The 19,158-nt window shown below is 47.4% G+C and overlaps 1 protein-coding gene across 5 annotated transcripts in view; it reads right to left on the minus strand.

The window, feature by feature from the left end:
- tenm1 (teneurin transmembrane protein 1) overlaps nt 1-19,158 on the minus strand; it is a 1,865,819-nt gene that overhangs the window by 68,081 nt on the left and 1,778,580 nt on the right. For all 5 annotated transcript variants that reach the window (XM_038774907.1, XM_038774908.1, XM_038774910.1 and 2 more), the window contains one exon: nt 2,254-2,426. In XM_038774907.1, the coding sequence (XP_038630835.1) occupies nt 2,254-2,426 (173 nt within the window). The remainder of the gene's footprint in view (nt 1-2,253; nt 2,427-19,158) is intronic.

Below are 19,158 nucleotides of genomic sequence, written 5' to 3' on the forward strand. Positions count from 1 at the left end.
TACTTAATTTTTCAGTGCAGAGTACAGGAAAAACTGTTGCGTAGATTTCAAAACCAAGAAAGTTGAAACAGTGATGGTTTACGTGCAGGATAAACACACTTCACAAGCTCTGCTTTGCTCTTAAAATTCCAGGATGCGAGCTGACAATGTGTGAATGCATTGACAAACAGTTACTTTGGGTTATCTTAACAAAAAGTAGTTGAAATGTTTTGCAAGTGGTAATTATTTTGTAAAACCTATGTGTATATCTCTAAAGCTATATTTGGCTATATATTTAATTCCTCATAATCATTTACAGGCCAAAAGCTTTGTGTCAGCTGATCCAAATTCAAGTCAAAGCGATCGCTTCTTCAATCATTTGACCAAAATACAGTATGCGTGATTTTCCGAGCCCCCCGCAGTGGGATTTCCGTCGGCAGAGCCAGCTCGCCATTGGTCACCTGCAGGACATCTGCTCCCATCAAAGTCAATGGCCACCTGTGTGGGGGTCTGCCTTCAGATGGACCGGAGGGTCCTTCCGGCGATAACAGCACACATCCCGGCCTGATATAGTCCTCGGTGGAAATTTAATTTTTCTCTGCATTCCCAACCTTGCAGAATTTTCTTCCAACCTTCTTGTGGGTCAGGGATACCGAGTATGAAAAACGCACACTAGTACCGCTAAGGTCAGGTTTTCCATTTTAAATGGGGGATGAATATTGGATTTCCTCCCACATACCATCTTCACCTGGTGGTGTGGAGTTTTGGAAGTCTATTAAAGTCATGCCGAGTTTGTGAAGAAAATGGAAAGCCTGCTGAGGAATCTGGAACATTCTGAAAGGTGAAAGTGAAGTATCTTCACACCTTCAAATGTCACTACCAGGTGCTGTATTGTGATGTAAATGTGTTTTTAATTAATTGCTTCATCGCCTTACTGATAAGGTAATCATTATGTGGACAGCGTGATCTACAAGTCACTTAAGTTGGGTCATTGAAATGTGTAATTTTGAATGAAACCTGTGTAAAAAATTAGATTTCCCCATTAAACCCAATGTAGAGTTAGGTTCGGTAGGTTCTTTCTCATCAAGAAAATTCAAACACTATACCCTGTCAGTTGGAATACTATAAATTCCAAAATTGGTAAATGAAATAACTTAAAATAAATTCAAAAATATAAAAGGAAAATGCAAATTTTCCACTTACCTCCTGCTCGCACCCTGTCTTGCTTACCCCACGATCTGCTCACTAAACCTCTTACTTGACACACAGTGGGCTTACCACTGACTGCCAACATTTCAGTTCATGGCCTCTGCCACTCTCTGACCCTCCCATTGCTACCGATCCCCTGGTTCCCTGGTTCACTGACGCTCCCCGAACAGAAATGCAGGCCTAACTGATGTCAAAGCACAGTGACTCAACACAGAGAAGCTTAAAATGAGGACGTACTGTATTTGTTCACATATATTGCAGTTCTTTTCCAAAGGAGAAAGCACCATAATGGCATGAAAAATATTGGAAAATATCCTGTCACTTTTTTTATACTTTGATTTAAATTGGTCTGACTAATTTAAAAAAAACATGGTTTAACATTTGAAAAAAGTGTAATTTGTGGAGCATTGAGGATACATGGGAGCATAGAGGTGGCAAGGATGATCTAAAGGGGCATGGGCTGGCATGGGAGTGGGTTGGGAGAGTGAGGTTTAGGGAGGCTTGAAACATTATTTGAGAACTGAGATGGGCCTTTGAACCAACGTCTCCACGCCACATTCCTCACACACTACTTTAAAAAAAAATTTTGAGTACCCAATTCGTTTTTTTCCAATTAAGGGGCAATTTAGCATGGCCAATCCTGCACATCTTTTGGGTTGTCGGGGCGAAACCCACGCAAACACAGGGAGAATGTGCAAATTCCACACAGACAGTGACCCAGAGCCGGGATCGAACTTCGGACTTTCGCACCTCGACGCCATGAGGCAGCAGTGCTACCACTGCCCCACTGTGCTGCTCCTCACACACTCTCTACTGCAGCTCGCAAACTGCACTGCGAATCCGGCCACTGTGCGAAAAGACAAAAATGCTTTGTGAAGTCACACGTGGGTCGGGTGTTTAGCTTGCGAGCTGTGAAAGTGTGTCGGTCGTGTTTTTCTGAGCCTGGGGGAGGATTCAACTTAGAGGTATGAATGTTACAGGATCAGTGAAATATGTGACACAAATCACTCCAAGGGAAAAGCAGTTTGTAATATTTTAGACTTCAGTGAATAGAACCTGGTTTACCTTGTCTGTATATATACACGGCATTGGTAGCTGAGAAGTTGGCCGTGATGGCGAAGTTCTCTCTGTTGGATAGATTTGCCTCCACTAGTACCGATTTGTCCACATCACGGTAGAAGCTGCTGACTTGACCAGTAGGAAAAGTCACATTTGTCAGGTGGCCATCGCTGTCATACCTGAGTGAAAAACATAAAAGTTTTAAAGAAATAAAATAGAAATAATGACATACAAAGATTTCTTATTACAGGAGGTTCTGCTCTAGATAAGGAGGGACCAAATATTCAGCTTTCCTTTTTGAGTTCAGATGAGCGCAAAACTCAACATCAGATTTGACATGTTCTTTCAGCTCAACCTCACAAGCACCACTCTTGACCCTTCCACTGTATCTGACTTGTCAGACTACTTGTCTAATATCCAGTACAGATGAGCAGAAAATTCTTCCAATGAAATACAGGGAAGCCATTGTCTTTGGTCCCTGTCACACACATTCCTCTTTTTCCATCGATTGTTCACCCTTCTCTCCAGCAACCACCTGGAACCGATTGTTTGCAATTTTTGTGCCATGTTTGACCTTGTGATGATCTTTTGGCCACATATTCGCTCCTTCAGCAGCAACGTTTACCGCCTAGTCTGCAATTTTGCCCATATTCACCCTTTCCTCAGCTTATCTGCAGCTGAAGGCTTCATTCATTCCGTTGCTATCTCTAGATTTGACGAGTTCTCCTGTCCAGCTGCCCACCCTTCATAATACTGAGCTCAACTGAATCTGTGCTGCCCATTTACTAATTCACACCAAATTTTGTTCTTCCGTAACCCCTGTACTTACTTCACTTGCATTGGCTCTCATTTCAGTAATGCCTTGATTATAACATTCTCACTCCCTGCATGGTCTCCCCTCCTCCCTGTCACTGCAATCTCCTCCAACCACACAAACCTCCAAGGTATCTGTGCTCCCCCAATTCTAGACTCCTGTGAATTCACAACTTTAAATATTCTGCTTTTGGTGGCCATGCCTTCAATTGATTTGATTTGATTTGATTTATTGTCAAATGTACCAAAGTACAGTGAAAAGTATTTTCCTGCAGACGAGGGAATGTACACAGTATGTACCCAGTGGACAAAAAGAATAATCACCAGAGAACATTGGAAAATGGTACATCGACAAACAGTGATTGGTTGCAGTGCGGAATAAGGGGCCAAACAAAGCAAATACATGAGCACGAGCAGCAGGGCATCGTGAATAGTGAATAGATCAGTCCGAGGGGGAGTCGTTGAAGAGTCTTGCAGCTGTGGGAAGAAGCTGATCCTATGTCTGGATGTGCGGGTCTTCGGACTTCTGTACCTTTTGCCTGACGGAAGGGTTTAGAAGAAGACAATGCCTGGGTGGGAGGGGTCTCTGATAATGCTGTCTGTCTTCCTGAGGCAGTGGGAGGTGTATACAGAATCAAAGTGGGGGTGGCAAGCTTGTGTGATACATTGGGCTGAGTTCACCACACTCTGCAGCTTCTTGCGATCTTGGACTGAGCAGTTGTCATACCAGGCTGTGATGCAGCCAGATAGGATGCTCTCTATCGCACATCTGTAGAAGTTTGTGAAAGTCGATGCAGACATGCCAAATATCTTTAGCTTCCATAGGAATTAGAGACGTTGTTGGGTTTTCTTGACTGTTGCATCAACGTGAGTGGACCAGGACAGACTGTTGGTGATGGTGACCCCCAGGTTAAAGCTATCGACCATCTCCAATTCGGAGCCATTGAAGCGGATGTGCTACGCTTCCTGAAGTCGATGATCAGTTCCTTGATCTTTCTGACATTGAGAGGTTTTTTTGATACACCATGCAACCAAGTGATTTATCTCCCTCCTGTAGTCTGATTTGTCGTTCGTGATACGGCCCACCACAGTCATATCACAGTCGTAACCTTGTAGATTAAGTAGGAGTTAAATCTTGCCACACAGTCATGTGTGTATAGGGAGTACAATAGAGGACTGAGCACACATCCTTGCAGGGCCCCAGTGTTGAGGACTATTGTGGAGGAGGTGCAGTTGCCTATCCTGACAGACTGCGGTCTGTTGGTGAGGAAGTCGAGGATCCAGCTGCACAGGTAGGGGTCAAATCCAAGATTGCGGAGTTTGGTTATTGCCGAGGCTCCAAGCTCTGGAATACCCTCCCTAAACCTCTCCACCATAGTGGGCAGACCGCTTATCCAAAAATGGTTATGGAAGACTTGGGGCAGAGAGGGTTGGGGGGGGGGGGGTAGGTGGCAGGGAGCTATGGGGAATTGGGGGTGGGGGGGCAGTATTCCTTTTGGGGTTTAGCCTTTTGTGTATCGGGGGCATCTCACCCCAAAGGTAATAGCCTTCTCCCTACATTCTCATCTGCACTTCAAAACACACAACCCCTCCCCTACCCCTTTGCTACTGTGCCTGAACTCTTCTCACCAATACCCTTGACTTACCTGAGTCTGGGATCAATGGGGTCTTCTTCCTCATCTTGCTTGCATGTCCCAGAAGTGCTCATTATTGAGGCTCTGGCCGAGATTGCAAGAGCGACCGACTAATCAGATAGGCCTAGCAGCTCCAGCTTCCAGTGAAGGGTGGAAGTTCCACCTTTTCCTTCTTGCTGCCACCTGCAGCATGTTATTGCTGTGGGGGCAGATGGTGAGACAATGCTTGCCCTGTAGAATCCAGCCCAATGTCTCCTTATGTGCCTCGATGTCATACTTTGGTTTACTTTGGTTTATATGCTCATATTAAACTTTGGGATGTTTAATTACTTTGAGGGCACAATATAAACAAAGTTTGTTGTTATAATTATGGTAGATTACATTTTTAAAAATGCACCATGTTTGCAATGCAGCATCAGATTTGGGAGACCAGATTGGTTCGCCTTGTGGGCATTTCTTCCCACCACATCCGGTGGGAATTCCGAGAAGCCAAATAAAAATACTGATAGAGCAAAGTAAGTAGTTAGTTTATATTCGCAACCATGGACAATAGCAAGAGGAATCTAGCTGCACTTTTTAAAAGCATTAAAATAGGAGTAAGCTAATTTGGCGATAAAGAATGGGTGCATTGAGCATGCAAACAAATTCTTGTCATTCACTGGTTTGCATCATACTGGGAAAACCATGATTATTCCCAACAGTGTCTGGGAGCAATTTCTAACCGTCACCCACTTCTCAGCTGAAAAACAGATGGCCTCATCAGCCGGCCCTTAGTTTTTCAATGCCCACCTAATGTAAAGAACTTGACATGATAGTGACTCCCAGGAACTTAAAGCTGTCGACCATCTCCACTTCGGATCCATTGATGCAGGCGGGAGTGTGTGTCGTGTTCCACTTCCTGAAGTCGATGATCAGTTCCTTGGTCTTTCCAACATTTAGCGAGAGGTTGTTTTTGGTTTATTGCAATTTGGCATCCAACTTTGGCCGTAAGGGGCTGGTTTAGCACAGTGGTCTAAATACTTGTAAAGCAGACCAAGGCCAGCAGCGTGGGTTCAATTCCCGTACCAGCTCCTCCGAAAAAATGATCAATACGAAAATCGTCAGAAAGAGGACTTGAAACCTCTCAGTGAGATATAAATACCAGAGAGAAACAGGTTGACCCTTAGCAGACGGTGAAAAGCCGGAATGTGGCGACTAGGGGCTTTTAACTTCATCTGAGGCCTACTTGTGACAATAACCAATTTTCAATTCATTTCATTTCAGGATAGCATTTGTCATTTTCAGCTGCACAACATGCAGTCCACCCACTTGTACCAGCTGGTGAATGCCCTAACCAATGATGCATGAGGGACCACCACAGAAATAGCCTGCCACATTTTGTGGAAAATGTCAATAGAGCCAGGAAAAGTAGAATGTTCTTGCTGGCATGCTAAATATATTGTGGCATTCTGCCCAGCCGCTGGATGGTGATACCTCGCCCATGATTGGCATCCTCCCCTTTTACCATTGATCCCTGGCTCAGCTTGCATTGAATGGTTGTATTTCCCACTTCGAAGTGTTGCAATACGCTGGTATGAGTGACTGAGTGCTTGGCAGCTTATCCGAATTGTGCTGATGAGGCCCAAATATAAACTGAATCTTACGGTTTCCTGGCAAGCTCCACTGTAGAAATGCCAAAGAACATACCTTCCTTTTAATTTACAATTCAGAAATGCAATTAGCACGTCTGATCCTCAGGGCACATTTATTGGGTCATATTGGTCTAGATTATATATTCAAGTGTTTGAAGTTGAGCTTGAACTCATAACTTTGTGACTCAAAGACAAGAGTACTCACTGAGCAAGACAGACACATCTCTAGCACGTTAACCTGCAGTAACAAGAGTGACATTTAATGCCACTCCTATCATGAATTTCATGGTAGGCGGCATTTAATCAGTCAGGAGGGTGACGGGTGGAAAATCTACTGACTTATTGTCACTGCTCCGATTAAGTCCGTGGTGGGAAGGTCTTCTGACCCGCCGTTAATCGAGTTACTTGTTCAAACACACGCAGTGCCAGATTGAGAGCCCAACATTGGGAAGGGAAGAGACTGTCGTCAGCCTCCCCACCCTTTTCTGCTTCCACCTACCTCTCCCCCATGATCTCCCTCCTGCCATCATCACCTGTGCCTAGGCCCATTGGAAATCCTCGATCTCAGGGGTGTAGTACTGGCATCGACCACTGCCTGGTGCTGCCGCTGAGAAATGAAGAGCTACTGGTCTCTGATTGGCCGGTAACTCTCAGTGAGCGGGACATCTTACCCCGGGTCCTTGACCCTGGGTAAGGCCTACCACTGGCCAGTTAGATGCCCGATTATTACTTAGATGGCCTGACCTTCCCGAAAAGAGGTGGTTTGACACTCACTGGAGAACCCATCACCTCCATTCAATATCACACAATAACTTGTATTTATATAGCACCTTTAGTGTAATAAAACATCCCAGTGTACTTCACAGAAACGGTAGAAAGTAAAATTTGACACCACGACACATCAGGAGAAGTTGGGGGCAGATGAATAAGAGACAGGAAAAGATAGGTGAAGAGGCAGAGGGGCTTAGGGAAATAAGTCCAGTGTTTCGGACTGAGGCAACTGAAATAATGATTAAAATTGGGGTTGTTCCAGAGGCCAGAATTAGAAGAACACAGCTATCTTGGACCTTGTGGGCTGGAGAAGGTTGTAGGAGTTATGTGGAGGAATTTGAAAATAAAGATCCAAAATGTTAAAATCCAGGTGTTGCTTGGCCGGGAGCCAGCGTAGGTCAGCAGGCACAGGTGAGTGGAACTTGGTGTGAGTAAGGAGACAGCTAGCAGGGCTTTGGATGATCGCATGTTTACAGAGAGTAGAAAGTGGAGAGGACAGCCAGGCATGTGTGATGTCCGGCATGATTTTCCAGATTTCAAGTTTTATGCCATGTGCTTTTTCAAAGCAACCACAGGTGGTAAATGTTAAATTAGTCATTTATCCACAGAGATAGCCAGAAAAGTGACAGCAACCTTGTTTGCAAGCAGTAACGTGATCACCACTCCCCCTGGGTCTGAATGACATTTTCCTGAAGCAAAGCTTCTTTCTTTGAGTGATCAAATGCAGAGCATTGAAGATGGCACTGAGGGAAAGTGGGTTGGCCAGCTTCTGATCGGAAGATGCGTACCTGTTCCCTGTGGAAAATATCCTGATGTTACCTTTGAACATAGAACATAGAACATTACAGCGCAGTACAGGCCCTTCGGCCCACGATGTTGCACCGTCCTGTGATACCCTTCTAAAGTCCCTCTACACTATTCCCTTATCGTCCATATGCCTATCCAATGACCATTTGAACGCGTTTAGTGTTGGCGAGTCCACTACTGTTGCAGGAAGGACATTCCACGCCCTTACTACTCTCTGAGTAAAGAACCTACCTCTGACATCTGTCCTATATCTATCTCCCCTCAATTTAAAGCTATGTCCCCTCGTGCTGGACATCACCATCCGAGGAAAAAGGCTCTCGATGTCCACCCTATTTAATCCTCTGATCATCTTGTATGCCTCAATTAAGTCCCCTCTTAACCTTCTTCTCTCTAACGAAAACAGCCTCAAGTCCTTCAGCCTTTCCTCATATGATCTTCCCTCCATACCAGGCAACATTCTTGTAAATCTCCTCTGTACCCTTTCCAATGCTTCCACATCCTTCCTATAATGTGGCGACCAGAACTGTACACAATACTCCAAATGCGGCCGCACCAGAGTTTTGTACAACTGCAACATGACCTCATGGCTCCGAAACTCAATTCCTCTACCAATAAAAGCTAACACACCATACGCCTTCTTAACAACCCTCTCAACCTGGGTGGCAACTTTCAGGGATCTATGGACATGGACACCGAGATCTCTCTGCTCGTCCACACTATCAAGAATCTTATCATTAGCCCAGTACTCTCCCTTCCTGTTATTCCTTCCAAAATGAATCACCTCACACTTTTCTGCATTAAACTCCATTTGCCACCTGTCAGCCCAGCTCTGCAGCTTATCTATGTCCCTCTGTAACTTGTAACATCCTTCTGCACTGTCCACAACTCCACAGACTTTAGTGTCATCTGCAAATTTAATCACCCATCCTTCTACGCTCTCCTCCAGGTCATTTATAAAAATGACAAACAGCAACGGCCCCAAAACAGATCCTTGTGGCACACCACTAGTAACTGGACACCAGTCAGAGCATTTCCCATTTACCACCACTCTTTGTCTTCTATCAACTAGCCAATTTCTGATCCAAACTGCTAAATCACCCTGAATCCCATGCCTCTATATTTTCTGCAATAGCCTACCGTGGGGAACCTTATCAAACGCTTTACTGAAATCCATATACACCACATCAACTGCTTTACCCTCATCCACCTGTTTGTTCTTCACACCCACTGCATACATTGCACATCCACTTCAGAATCCATCAAATGAGTTAGAGATTGAGGCCGGAGTTTTCTGCCCCCCTTCCCCCGCCACATGGCGGGTTTTCCAGTGGTGGAGGCTGTGACAATATGTAGATTGCATGGTAAATGAAGGGTTAACAATTTAATGTGAATGCATCCAACCCCAGATTGTAATCAAGAGCATCCACGTGGATCACATGATACCCTTGATTCGGGGAGTAGGTGATTAGGCGGGATAGAGAGTAGTCGTGACTTCAGAAGCTCTGTAGCTAGAATCATAGTTTTAGTGTATTTGTACTATATATATCTTAGTTAGCAATTCAAATCTATTTAGTTGTGGTGTTAATAAATAAGCTTTGTTTAAAACATAGCTTGATGTTCTTTGTGACACACTACACTTCAAAGCCATCCTCATCCAGAAAGCAAAGAACATCACAGAGGCATCATTAGCCGGTGGCAGAATCTTCTGGTCGCGCCAAACTCAATGGAGTTTTCCATGGCTCGTTGGCTATGCTGCCAGGGAACCTGCTGGAAAACCCACCCAGGGTGGACTGGTGCAGAAAATCCCGGGCAAATGATTAGCCGTGATCGCATCGAATGGCAGAGCAGACACAAAAGGCCGATTCCAGCTTCTATTTTCTATGTTTCGATAATTCTGCTCCACTCTATTACTTGGCCATCTACTTTGTTCTATGCCTTCACATTGGGTTTCATTTCACTTCATGTTGTGTCTGAAACAATTTCTTCCACCATTCCTGCAATCTTGCCAAAGGCTGACAAGTACTTGAAATCCACTTGACACGTTATAAATGCAAAAATAATTTTGCAACCTCCTTTCTTTAAGTGTGCATGTTACTTTTGTGTTATTTCTTCATTTTGATAGGTATTGGTGCAAAGCCAGAACTGTGCTGGGATTTGATTCTTATTATTTAAATAAGCTGACAATGCAAAATTGTGTATGCTTTGGGGCAACTTAGTTGAGGCAGCCAGCCACTCCAGGCACATATATTGCTGTGCTGGCAACATTGAGGTCAAAATTTCACAGCTTGGCTATAGTTGCTGTCAACACTGAGACCACTGTGGTTTCTCCTGAATCATCAGCTAATTCAAATGGGGAAATGATGGATTTTCAGTAGATAGTAAAGTATTGGAAGTAGAAAGTTTCCAAAGCTAAAATTATAACTTGGACAACACTTTAAAATTTAATGGGCAGGATTTTGCTAAGCTGTTTTCCCACCAGAAGTGAATCGTTTCTGCTTTGCCCTGGCGATAGGTGTGGCGCTCAGAAGCGATTCCCTCCCCCTTGCCATGCATATTTATGCATGATGGGGTGCTCAAGGGATTCCGTTCCGAATATTGCTATTGGGCCGCCATTTTGTGTGGGCAACCCGATACCAAGGTCTTGCGGCTGGCCTCCCTCACCACCACAATTCAAATTCTGCCCCCCCTCCACTGTCAAGTCAGGGCATTCTCTGCTTCTCCCTCCACTGCGGGAATTGCTGGGTCACCCCTACCCCACAGCACACTTGCATGAGGGTGGCCCGACCACCTCGGCCAGAGACCCGCACCAGATCCCAATACCAGAGACACCATCAGAGATCTCCCATATCAGAGATCCCCCCTCCCAAACAGAGATACCACCATATTAGAGATCTCACAATAGCAGATACCCCCGTTGGTGTTCAGCCAACCCCCCCCCCCCCTCCCCCATGCAAATCAGTCACACCTGCCTGGAAGCTAAAGATCAGTAAATCACTGCTTTTTCACTTATCAGCCCCTTACATCTGCTGCCTCAGATAGAGCTGTAAAAAGCAGAAGCTCTTACTTCCTAGAAGTAACTTAAACCCAAGATCCTTCGATCTGGAAGGCGTCTATTCACTTTAAAAGAGAAATACATTTTAGTAGGCTGTAATTGATAGGATAGTAGCTTCTAGACAGCCAAGTGTCTGGATTGTTGATTTTCATTTTCCTTCAAGCTTGAATGCATCTCGCGTACCCTGCTATGAACCTAACCATAATGTTTATAAACATCTAACTATGATTGACAGCTCCTAAGAACATCAAAAGTGTTTTCTGCTGAGCAAAGGAGAAAAGTGAAAGCAATTAACTCCTCGATGTCTATAAACATCGGCGCCGATCCTGTTTTTTGCCCAATATGAGATTCTCTGCTGTATCGGGAACTTTGCTACCAGTGGCGGGTGATGGAGAATCCCAGCTCGTTTCTTAGGATACGGGTGATGCTGGCAAGTTTGCATTTATTCCCCATTCCGATGACCCAAGGGCCTTACTTGTATTCCAATTTTGGATAAATCAGATAACCAATTAAAATAAATCGAATAAACTGAGGGACAAATTAAAGAGGCAGCCCCTTAAAGGGATACTGTCTGAAACAAAGAGTAAACCACAAATGAAACTTAAAACGTTAAACCAAACCTGACTTGTATTAGTGTACTTAGTTGTTGCTGATGGCAATGTGGAATGAATTGATTGAACCATTGGCACCTTGGGAAGTGACGAAGTCTGTAGAATTATTGTCTGAGATGCAGCAAAAGAACGATGTTGAGAAAGGAAAGTTAGATTTAAAAAGAGTACCTTGGGAAATGACTAAGTCCACCTGGCAGATGGCCACAAAGCTGGCTTTCCACCTAACCTCATTAAGCATGCTTAGCTGAGAGCCCAGACCAAGAAAGGCATTGGTGTTACAGTGAATTGGTTTCAACCAGCAAAGTGAATTGCTGACTTTGCTTGACTAACAGCTTTAAGCGGTTGTGACAAGTTCTTGTGCCGATCTCTTTTGTAATGTCTCAGCATTTATTTGGACAAGATTAAGAGGTCTGAAGTGTTTGAAGCCTGCAATTGATACTTTATGGTATGTCTGATTGACACTTTTATATCATTGTAGGAACTGCAATTATTTTCAAAACCATTTCTGAATGGGTGTTTTGTACTCAGCAGTTCTACAATTGTTATCATATGGCTGGTTGATTACGTTCACAGTTCATAATGAGTTAATGGGCATAGAAGGGGGCATGTGTTGACATTGATTTGGCATAGAGAGTAAGAAGGACAATGGGAGTGGGTACAGGGGTGAGGTGGTGTGTGTAGAGAAGGATAGAGGTCATAACTGCTTTTATTACAAATGGGACAAAGTCCCATAAAACAAATGTCTCACCTATCCACATCAGCACCTGCCCCCTGCCCTGTGGCCATCTAGGACCCGTTTCCAGGGTCGGTGGGCTTGGCTCCACCCCACACCTGCCTCCAACCCCTTCTCCCCACCTCTTCCCCAAAACTTAAATTGTGTGATTCAGGGCCCTTTAAACCAAGGTGCCACTGCAGAATCAAATAATTTCCCAACTCAAGCTACCAACCTCTGTGGGCGAAAGTTATCCCTCCAGGATACATATTTGGCTGTAAAGCATTTTGAGATGTTTTGGGGTTGTGAAAACTGCCAACATGTGCAGTACCTCAAATCCAGTAACTTTGGGACCAAGGCCAGATTTTGCTGGATTCTGGGACAATGGTTCGGGCCGTGGCAGTTTGGGTTAAACCAGGTGGGTGGATGTCAAGGAGTGTTGAATGGATCAGCAAAGCCACTAATTAGGCTGGAGCTACAATGTGCCAAGGCAGGGCTTGGCGAATTGCCAAGGCAAGTGATACTTAAAAAAATTAACTCAATTAAAAATGATGCGTGAAACTTTATAGAAGTCTTTGGAAAACTCCGGCTTTTGAACAGCCGAATTTGAGACACTGTACTTGTATATAAAGACCAGTCTTTTTTGTCTTCTTAAGAGAAAGCTGGAACCCTCTTCCTTTCTCTCACTCGGGGATGTGATTCTCCCAAAAATGACAAAGGGTGTGATCCAATGGCCACTCGGCGCCAGAAAAGCAGTTTGCCGCAGCTAATGAAAGCCAGGAGACCCAGGTGCCAGGACATAGCCAGCTCTCAAAGCCTCGCGAGGTCCTGTTGGACGTTCTAATGTAAATCGCGTTTCGGCAAATCTGCATATTAGAGCAAGGCAGCTAGTCTGACTCTATATCCCCAGTTACTTGAGGCTTTGAGACTCATCCCCTTTGCCTCAGAGACCTTGGGCGAGCGCTGTTCAGCACTGGTCCCCAAAAATGTGGACCATATGGAACGGCACATGTAGGGGTCTCCCAGGGGATACAAGACTCCCAGCTGTATGCCCTTTGTGCAGGGTGGTGCCCAGACATTGCTGGTGCCACGTGCTTGACAGAACCAGCCTGGTACCCTGGCAGGGCCACCTGGGTGTCAACCCAGCACTGACAAGGTGCCCAAGTGGCACTGCCAGTTGGCATGGGCACTGCCAGGGTTTCAGGTTGGCACTACCAAGCTGCCAAGCTGACGGTTTGTGCACGCACACGATTGGGCCGTGGGTGCCTTGCTTGGGTGTTGGGTGGGGTTGGGAGGCGCGGGGACCCTCCCATAGTGCATTTGGGCTGGTGTGGGGGAGGGTCAGGATCGCTTTGGGAGATCGGGCTGCCATTTAAAAATTACGTTCCGATCTCTCGCGGCACAGGGGATTCCGACGAGCGGAGCTCTTCACTGTACAAAATGGGGCTGTCCCGTTCAGGCCCCTTATACAGCGCAAGATGTGTTGAATAGCTATGTGTTTCTCGGCACTGCAAACGCTCGCTCGGGGACTTTGTTGTCTTTTGGGAGAATCGCGCCCAAAGTGTCATTTTGGGCAGGTTTGGCAGCGTGATTCTGGGGCGTGATCCAGGGTCCTGCCCTGCCCTGTCCACAACCACTAGGGGCTCCAATCGCCATTTCTGGAGACCAATACTAATCCGCGCCCGAATGAGACCTCGTCGGTATGGCTGGTGACTACCGAAAGCTGGGAGTATGCGGCCTCAAATGGGATGCACAAAATAAAATGAGAATTACCTGGATCATGTCCAGCTAGGCCCGGTGCAACAGGCCTAGCTGCCAGGCATAACGCAAGGGGAAAGTTGCACCCCTAACCTCTAACATAAAGGGGCAAAATCCATAAACCTGCGAGTGTCAGTAAAACTAAAAGCCTGACAATGCTCGGCCTTGTTCCTAATTAGATATGATAACATACTCAAGGCCCACTATTTCTATTTGCTGAAATGGAGAAGGAATCTTTATATTACAATTTCATATTTGTCAAGCCTTATTTTCGCAGTGCATTCCTGCATTCTGGGCGGGATTCTCCATCAGCTGACTCCGAAATCAAGAATGCGATTGGGCGGAGAATTGCACGCCAGCCGAAGATTCACGTTGGCACCGGGCGTAAAGGAATGCCAAGCTCCATTGCCTCGATAGCGGTGTGAATGCGGTCCACGCTGCATGCTGGCGTGAGCATGCAAAATGTACAGTTGCATGCATTAACATGTAATTAACCAGTCCGACCAGGTAGTTTCCGACCTCCCGCGATGCTCCACCGCCAGGCGGAAGTGACAATGGCGCGGTTCACTTGTGGCATTTAGAATGGGGAAACAGGCGCCTTGGCTGCTAAGGGGGAGAGACAGAAGGTAGGTAATGTCCCCAAAACCGCAACGGTGGGCTGACAGTTGTGTTGTTGGCTGGGAGGGGGGTGGGTCTGCCAAGACTGGGAGTAGCGGGGGGCGACCAGGGGAGGGGCTATGGCATCCCCCTAGGATTGGGGTGTCCGGGCATGGACTGCCAGTGCCGCTGCCTGCAAGGCAACCTTCTGCCTGCGTACTCCACTGACTGCACACTGTGGCACGTAGATGCGTAGAGCGCGATGGCGGTATGGGTGTGTCCCCTCCCCCCCAGGCCTTTCCCCTAGGAACCCACAGACACCAGCCAACCCAACAATGGATGGGCGTGGCCCAGCACAGCCTGTGGCCCAACAGATGTTGACACGCCCAGTGTAGCCATCCAAGATGTTGCCCCACCACAGGCACAGCATGGGAGCCACGCAGCGTGCCTCAACCGGCAGACAAATGTACGGTGGCTGTCGGCACACACCCTGACACACCGATCCTCGCAGGGCAGATCAGCTAGCCCACCCCGCAGGACCATCCGCAGTCACCGAGCCCGTCCTGCCCACTGTGCCCCTGCTCCCAAACACTGAGCTCACAGACAAGTAGGCACAACCGGTGAGTCGCACATAGGACCCGCAGCACACTGCAGCTATGGTCCCAAAAGGTGGCCACGCCCCAGGCCAAGCCCCACCACTGAGACCTGTTCACATGCATGCCATCAAACATGACGCCGGTTGGTGACGCGCTGGGTGTACTGCACCTACCCCTCCCCACAATCTGATGTCACCCTGCTGGTGAGGTATCACGTGGCCCACCCACATAGGAGCCCCCAAAAGACCCCACAGGCGGGTTCAGGACTGGAGCCACAGAGCGTACTGCTAGCATTGTTAGAACCAGCCGGCAGGGACAGATGGCAGGTTAGAGGCTCCACGGTGCCAGGCACCAGGGCCAGGGCAATGTGTCAATGGGAACTGCCCGGAGTGGGAATGAGGAGGGGACAAGCAGGGGCAGAGGCTGCAGTGCAAGTCAGGGTCACCATATGGCCCATTGGACCTGGTTGGACATGGGAGGACTCACCGTACTAACATGTCTGTCGTTCACTCCCTGCAGAAAATGGATTTTATATCGAACCGAGAGTGGTTGGCATCAGGTGGGCCACTCCCTCAATGTGTAGCTGCTGTGTGACGACCAGCTGCACAATGTGCACTTTTCCACCCGATACCCAGGCAACGTGCACAATGCTTTCACCCAGGCACACTCAATGTTTCCAAACACCTTCAAGGCACTCTCTCGGGGAAGGGGTTAGCTCCTGGGTGACAGGGGTTACCTGCTGTTGGTGATGACGCCTATCCGGAGGCCACACACCAAATGTGGAGAAGCACTACAATAACACCCATGCAGTGACCAGGAGTGTGATGGAACGGTGCATTGGCGGGCTCAAGATGCGGTTCAGGAGACTGGACCCCTCGGGAAGGGCCCTCCAATACGGCCCTAGGAGGGTCTCCCACATTGTGGTAGTCTGCTGCATCCTTCACAACATCGTGCAGCAGAGGGGTGCTCCGCTTCGTTTGACTAGGTCTGACTCTTGCCCTCAGCCACGCTGGGCAATCCATGCCTGCGTGCTGGTCATTCCATCTCATGGCCCACTGAACCCCTGACTCCGGTGGTGGCCTACGACTGCCCTGGGGATCCTGGTCTGTGTCCACCTCCATCAGCTGCACCCCACACCACTGGACTTCTGCCCCCTACCCCTCCACCTGGCACAATCTCTGATCCCGGCCCAGCCCATCCCTCATACCCTTTATCAAAGACCAAAGCAGTGCAGAACATCGGTGACCAGGTGATTGTGATATATACAAGTATTGTGTCCCAACCCCTATCGCTAACCTATGTGCTTCACCCGTGCCAAGTTAACTGGTGTCTAAATTTCTGAGCTTACGTGCCCTAATGCTCCTTCTAGTGGGTACCCAGGTGGTACATTGGAAGTGGTGGCAGCTGGTTTTGTATCTCGCCGTGCGACCTGGGTCCCCTTTGGTGGCCGTCCTCTGGAGTGACCGGGCATGCATGGGCCTGGCAATCTTTTGGGGTGTCATGGGTGGCATGGTACGACTCTGCCTGCTGCCCACCGGATGTGCCAGGGACAGGTGCGGAGGATTCAGAGGTGCTGCGGGTGTTCCAGCACCTCTGCTGCGGGAGTTAACAACACGGGATGCATCACCTTCTCCTCCCTCGGGATGCCCGATGGCCCTGGATTTCTCCTTGGGATGGGGGCACGGCCGGAGCAAACTTTCGCTGCCAGTCCTGGAGGCCCACTCTCATCTCGACCAGGGTCTCAATGCTCATGGCCATGGAGGAGAGAGACTAGGCCACATCCCTCGGGAACTGGGCCACGCCACTCAGTGACCATGCCAGGTCCCTCTGTGACAGACCAAGGACAGCCAGCACCACGTGAATCACACACATGCCTGCTTTTCATTTTTCTTTTTTTTTTGGAAACGCAGTAGTTCCATGAGGCGCCGATGCTGACACATTAGCATGTCCTGAATGGCTCTGAACCAGCGCCTCCATCGGGACTGTAGAACATCCTGCGATTCAGTCCTGACATCAGCAGTTAATCTCTGATACAGAGAATCCTGCCCCCCTTGTTGTTTCTGCATTTGCTCACCCGCCTGTGATTTATTCCAATGTGCCATCAGTCTACCACCAAACTCAAGTGCTCTCAATCAAAGACAATCAAGTATACCTCTCAAGAAATCAGTCTGTACTCAGCTGATGTATTATTAAAATGTATCCCAAATGCATTTGCGTAAACCAGAGGTTTTGTAGATCCTTTAGACAGGGGTACGTTTGAGCAAGTTTTAATGCTAATAATGAGGAAATTATTTTAGAAACTTTTAATCCATCTATGTTGCAAAATTGGTATACCTGTGCATATTTCTTGTCTATTTTCATTTGCTGTCTCACTTTTTAAATGAGCCACGTGAAACAATAATCACAATGACCCAGGTTTTGAGGTTGTAATGATCGCAACACTATCTGCATTTTGCTGCCATTTCTCTAAAAGCGACAACTTATGTCATCTTCACATGTGCAGTTAAATGCGGAGATCCAGAAGTTGCAGTCAGTGAAATCCCACTCTCCACTGCATGTTACGAGCTACCAGCTGCATCTTGCCCCTGTTCAGGTGAACAGGAGCGTGGTGCGGCCGGTAGATGCCGGGAGAGGCTTCATCTGGGATCTACCGGGCTTGCCATGCCTCGCGAATGTGACGGGATCTCACGAGATGCCGTGATCTGAATCCAGCCCATTGTGGGCGGGATAAATATTTGGCAAATCTGCATATTAGAGTGGATAGCTCGTCTCACTCTAATATGCAGCTCGCTTGATCTACCCGAGCTGTTGGGATCTTGCCCCTTCGCCTCAAAGATCATAAATGAGCGCCATTCAGTACTGGTCCCCACAAACGAGCACCAGACAGAACAACACTTGGGAGCATCTCCCTCGGGTATCGGAGGCCCCCAGGTGGTTGCCCTCGGGAAGAGTGGCACCCTGGCACTAGTGGTGATACCTGGGCATCTTAGCACTGCCAACCTGGCACCCTGGCAGTGCCACCTGAGTGCCAGCCTTGTGCTGCCAACATGCCCAGGTGACACTGCCAGGCTGGCAGGGGTGGTGCCAAGCTGGCAGTGCCAAGCTGCCAGGCTGGTATTGTGCCAGTGCACAAGATCAGGCCCAGGGGGTGCCCTGCCCGCAAGAGGGGGGGGGGGGGTGCCTGAGGACTCCCTTACGGAAGAGTTGGGGCTTTGGTTGGGGGGGGGGGTAGCATTAGCAGGATGGATGGGCTGATCTTAGAAAACACTGAATTGATGTGAACTTCAACCTTTTATCTTATTGGATTCCCTGTAAAACTCGTTGCAGAAGTTCCACCTCAGTGCCACTGGGATTTAATGATCCACTAAATCTGGATTGCTGCTGAAAAATCTCTCTGGCTTTGACAGAATTTTTCCCACAATAAAAATATTCCTTCGATTGTTACATTTTTAAAAAAGGTTGATGATATTTCAGCTTCCACCGTAATCTTTATTTCACTCTCTGTAAAATTCTTGAAAAGTAAACGATCATTCATCTATTTTACTTTGGCTTTTCCTGTTTGTGAGAATTATTTTAATTACTTGCTCAGCCTGCTTGGAGGTAACATGGTCACTGGACACTTTGGTTCTCAAGAGCTGGTATCATAATCAAATCAATATACAGGCCACAGAGATCATTAGATCTTTACGTTGAGTGGCGAGCACGGTCACTTGAAATGAAAATGAAAATTACTTATTGTCACGAGTAGGCTTCAAATGAAGTTACTGTGAAAAGCCCCTAGTCGCCACATTCCAGCACCTGTTCGGGGAGATTGTTACAGGAATTGAACCGTGCTGCTGGTCTGCCTTGGGTTGCTTTCAAAGCCAGCGATTTAGCCCAGTGAGCTAAACAGCCACTCTACCCACTGACCGCAAAATCAGGCCAAAACG

The sequence above is a fragment of the Scyliorhinus canicula genome, chromosome 17 (genome assembly GCF_902713615.1).
Source record: "Scyliorhinus canicula chromosome 17, sScyCan1.1, whole genome shotgun sequence".
Taxonomy (NCBI): Eukaryota; Metazoa; Chordata; class Chondrichthyes; order Carcharhiniformes; family Scyliorhinidae; genus Scyliorhinus; species Scyliorhinus canicula.